The sequence below is a fragment of the Lagopus leucura genome, unplaced genomic scaffold, assembly GCF_019238085.1.
Source record: "Lagopus leucura isolate 7727_CA_CO unplaced genomic scaffold, USGS_WTPT01 35396-0_obj-0_obj, whole genome shotgun sequence".
NCBI lineage: Eukaryota > Metazoa > Chordata > Aves > Galliformes > Phasianidae > Lagopus > Lagopus leucura.
This window is the reverse complement of record NW_024968201.1, coordinates 2,976-7,953: the sequence shown is the minus strand read 5'-3', so window position 1 is coordinate 7,953 and position 4,978 is coordinate 2,976. Positions and strand designations below refer to the sequence as shown.

The window sequence follows — 4,978 nt, the reverse complement described above, 5'->3', positions numbered from 1 at the left end:
AAGAGTGACTCAATATTTGTCTTCAAAATACATAAGGAAATGGAGTTTAATTTCAAGGATTTCTTGGAGCATTGGACAAGAAGCTATAGCAGTGGCAGTCGTGTTGTATTAGGTGGGTACTTTATTGTTTTCTGGTTGTCTGTTTATTTCTTCATGGTGACTTGATGTTCTACATTAAATTATATTACATTATATTATTATATAATATTATATTAGGTTCTCTTCACTTTGCCAGGTCAATTCTGTCCAAATTACTTTCAGTTGTCTCTTTACTTGTTAGTGCTATGTCTATTCTAATATTTTTTTCTCCTTATGGGAACTTTCCTGGTTTCATGACTGTCTGCTAATGCGGAGGATGTTTTCAGTTTGAAATTTGGAACCTCTCAGGTCATAGCATAATTATTTCCCTTATGTTCTGGTGGAGCTTTTACTTTTTGAGTTGCTTGCAATTGCAGAGACTCTTACCTGGTCTTTAAACATAATTTTCTCCCTTTTATACGTCAGAGCAAGAAGATGGACTTAATTGTGTCTGATTGATAGGTTTGTACAAAGATGTTCGCATTTCTATGTTACTGGAAATGTTTTCAGTCCTACTTTAGTGAAATATCTGTCTGTGGCCTATGGTATTTCTTCATTTATACTGTTACAAGATGCTGAATTGAACTAGAGGTGATGTAATACTGTGTTCCGTATACTTGAAAAACATTAACTGAAAAAAAGTAGTATCATAGTAATCTATATAGGGAAAAGACCTTACCATTAAAGTCAGTGGATGAGGAGGAGGAAGCAGCCATTGCAAATGAGGTATGTAAAGCGTTACATCACAAGTATGTCGGTTACCTTATGTATAAATCATGTGTTCAGTTCTAACAGATGACTGCATGCAGTTCTTGGAGATTACAGATGCGTCTTGTGTGATACATTTCAGTTTTCCTTCTTCTCCAACAATCTTCGGTCAGCGTCTACACAGCATGTCTGACAACTTCCGTAATATGATAAAGGTTTGAGTGAATCTTTGGCAAATTAATATTAACATATGGTGAGTTAGTAGTGGATAAATAAAAGCTGAGCAAATGTGTATTTTTAGGATTCATCTGATCAGGACCATCGACAGGCAAGGTCAGTCATAATGCTAACAGAAAACAGTGAGTGCCACACTGTTGGTATCCTGCGGTATTTGGAGCGTGCTGAAGCTGACATTCCACCAGGATTGGCTGGAGTGCTAGAAGCTGAAGAAAAGAAGAAATTTGCAAGGCCGCTGTGCACCTATCTTAAAATGTTTGGGACTTGCAAGTGAGTATGTAATATATTATCCTGAAGCTTATGCCTGAATAATGCCTTAATAATATAAAGTGCCCTGAATATAAATAAATAAATATAAATATAAAAGTGCCCTGAATAATGACTTAATCTACTTCCTCCATGAATTATCCTGTTGGGTACATCAGATCAGATTTTACTCATGTTTTTTTTTAATGTAGGAATAGAACAGTATGTCCAGATCGTCATCAAATTAATTCACAAATAGATGTGCTCCAGAATATGGCATCTAAAACTACACAAACATCTGGATATGTGACAGTGAGTTGTTTTAATTTTTCTTTGTCTTGAGTACTAAGAAGGCAGGTCTTATGTAGCTGCTTCAGCATAATGCTTTTTTTCTTTTCTTCAAATTATATTAATACTATTGCAGTATGTACACTGTATTTCTGTAATATTTTCTCTTGTTTAGCTTTTTTGGTCTGTCTATTGAAGGGGTTGCAGAATCAAGTTCGCCAGATTTTTTCTTTATCCTTAGTTTGAACTGAAATTGTTTTGCAGGTTATTCAGGCTTGGTGTCTGATTTACTTGTGTTAATGATGAGGTTTTTATCCTAGCTTTCAGTGTGAAGAGGGTTGATGTTATGTTTGTTCCGATACATCTGTATCACGCATCTCATTTTTCAGAAATAATCACTCTTCTTTCCCTACCCTCCCAATTTATGTTTTGCTTTCAGGTGCTGCCTCTCCACGTTGTAAATGCAACAAACTACTTTGGTCGTATTGTAGATAAACAAAAGGACCAATATATGATTCTTGCTGAAGAAATCAGTGAGTATTTTAAGGAGACTAGTAATAGAGTTGGTGCTCAAAAGGTAGAAAAACTAGCTTTGTTTGGATTCTGTGAGGAAACAGTCTTTCACAGGTATTGGTGTTTATTTATTCATGTATACTTTTTTAATATATTAAAAATGTTCAATGTTTGATTTAAAAAAAAAAAAAAAAAAAACAAAACCACAAAAACCACAAAAAAACAAACCCTGCCTCCACACCCTGTTCCGAAAACAGCAGGAAATGACTGCAATACAAGTCAGTCTTTAAAACAAATTTTAAAAAGAAGTGTGATTTGCCCAGTGGAAAATCCAAATACGTATCCCTATAACCAGTTCGATGTTTGACTGTGAGTTTTCTACTTTTTGTAGAAAGCAGATGAATACTTCTTAACGGATTGTATGAATATTAATTATTGTCGTCTTCCACTATGTGAAGGGTCCAGGTGGTAGAGACTTCTTCAAAAGAAGAAGGAAATTTTAACATCAAAATCAAATACGTAGATGAAGGCAGAACTGGTCAAGCTCAGAGCTCTCAGCTTCTTCACTTACCTGTAAGATTTCAGCATCTGCCACCTCAGGCTGTGGAATTTGTAGTTTGTAGAGTTAAACCCATTGATAATGACACTGAGTGGAACCCAAGGGTAATAGCCATTGGTTTCTGTCGAAGTATTTTCCTGAAGTTCTTTAATTTGTGTGTTTATTTTCTATGAGAAAACAGTTATGAACTGTGAATTTAGTTACCCACTTCATTGCTTATTAATGTTACGAATGAATAACTGATAGTGGGCTTGATTCTGAGAAGCCCAAGTTACTATTTTGTTGGCTAAGAAAACTAGTGAAATTGTGGAGTTTTATTATGTGTAATTTAAATGACTTCTTCCAGAACAAGTTACTGCTGCTTTCCAATATGTGGGGAGAGGGACAGCCTCTAAATTGACTTGTTTGCATATCCTTCTGCATACCGAACAATATGCACGCATAGTCCATGGTGTGGTTTTAGTATTTCATTACTCTGCTCAAAATCTTGCTTTTATTTAGTGAATGCTCTTGTCGTTAAGCTCAGAAGGCTTTCATTACAAGTGAAATTACTGCCAATTTATGTTGCTATACATTTCAAAGATGGTTTTGTTTTTCCTAGGTGACTCGTTATATTCATCAGAAAATTGAAAGGAAACCACATGAAGCAAAGGTAGTACTTACTTTAGGAAATACAGTTTGGATTGACCCAATGGTATGTATAGTTGCATGTTTCTAACAGTGCTCCTTTACAACAAGAGTATTCATTTGTATCTGTCCTTCTGTTGGTTCCTATTTTGATTTTAATTAGTGTTATTTGTGTGTGACTGGGAACAAAAATAGACTGTTGAAGGTTGTATACTCTCTATTGCTGGATGTACTAAGAAGCCATCTGGATATCTTGTCCAGGTGGATATACTCCAAGATTGTTTTCAAGTATCTAAATCTGATACTGATGTTAGGCTTAATTTATTCTGACTGTATTTCTAAGCCTTTACTGTCACTTCTGGTTCTTGCACCAGCGAGGAGTGGGACAAAAGGGAATGTGCCACTTATTCACCCTGAGAATGTTTGATTGTTGTATAACATTATGATTTTTATTATTCAGTCAAAGTTGCTGATCACTTTCAGATTTGATCTTTTTGAATTACTTTTTCAGATGTGATGAAATTATTTTTTCTGTCAAAACTGACCTTTTTAATTTTCCTTAAAGTAGCATGTTGAGGTCAGTGCTATGTTCATATTTTTCTATCAGTTCCATGGCCCGTAAGAATTGCTGGACTGGACTGGAGCAAGCATCAGTGCTGGAAGTACTGACTGGAAAGTAATAGCAAGCAAAGAAAATTAGAAAAATCAGATGTGTTTTATGCCTTTCCTAATGGCATAAACAAATGTGGTGTCTGTCAAAAATAATTGTAAGAGCTGGGAGTTCTATGAAGAGTTGCTATCAAACATAGCTCAGAGGTTGCAGAATCTTTTTAAGGTCAGGAGATGTTGATGAGGTATCTCTGTCAGGATCGTGATGCATTTTTTTCTGTTTTGATTCTGCTCAGGAGTACCCTAGGCTGTTTCTGCACACTGACATGTGCTATGCTTTGTTTTCCTGTCCATTCAATGAACTGAAAAATTGAACAGAAAGAGAAAATTATTTGCAAGTGATTTTCTTCCATACTTCCTTTCTAGTATGGCATCTCAACTTTTCCTCTTGATTTTTAGCTTTTGTTTTTGTTCCCCTCCATAAACGGAGGGACCTAAAGATGCAGTTATAAGTGTGTATTTTGTATATTTATATAAGTGTATATTTTGGTCGTAATTTCTGGAATCGTTTCTAGAGCTTTTCTATTTACTTACTAAGTTGATTCTTTTACATAGACCAGCTGTTTTGTTTTGAGAACTTACTACAATTTAAAAAGTGCTGATATTTTGAGAATATTAGTAAGTTATTCACCATTTGAAAAATCAGAAACAAATGGGCAAATGTCTAAAGTTTTTAGCTAAACAATAGCTTAGAGTTGGAGTAGAGATGCAGTCTGAGCTGTGGTTTTTATGTAGTACATTTTGTAATTCCAGGTCCGGGTTACCAGATTTGAAGATGTATGTCAATGAATACAGTGTGCAGTCTGAGATTTTGTCTACAGGTCTGGGAACTGATAATCCAGAACATATATTGCAACTTCAGAAGTTGTGTGAGCACGTGAAGTTAAGTCATACAAAGAATTTGGAGCCTTTGTGAGTATTTCCAAGTTATTTTCGGCTAATGTTTTATTAGGAAAATAACTGGATATTTACATTATTCACTGGAGAGTATGATTTTTATTTAAACAGATGATATTGTTTGTGATATCTGCTCTCATCTAACTAATTAGGGCA

General features: G+C 35.0%; 1 protein-coding gene across 1 annotated transcript; it reads left to right on the top strand.

The window, feature by feature from the left end:
- Positions 1 to 8: 8 nt before the first annotated feature.
- On the top strand, positions 9 to 4,714 carry LOC122193512 (putative ATP-dependent RNA helicase TDRD12). The gene is made up of 7 exons (XM_042894322.1): positions 9 to 112; positions 1,088 to 1,293; positions 1,482 to 1,581; positions 1,997 to 2,184; positions 2,529 to 2,733; positions 3,231 to 3,323; positions 4,679 to 4,714. The coding sequence occupies exons 2-7, from the start codon at positions 1,130 to 1,132 to the stop codon at positions 4,712 to 4,714; spliced, it is 786 nt and encodes a 261-aa protein (XP_042750256.1). The 5' UTR covers positions 9 to 112; positions 1,088 to 1,129.
- Positions 4,715 to 4,978: the final 264 nt, after the last annotated feature.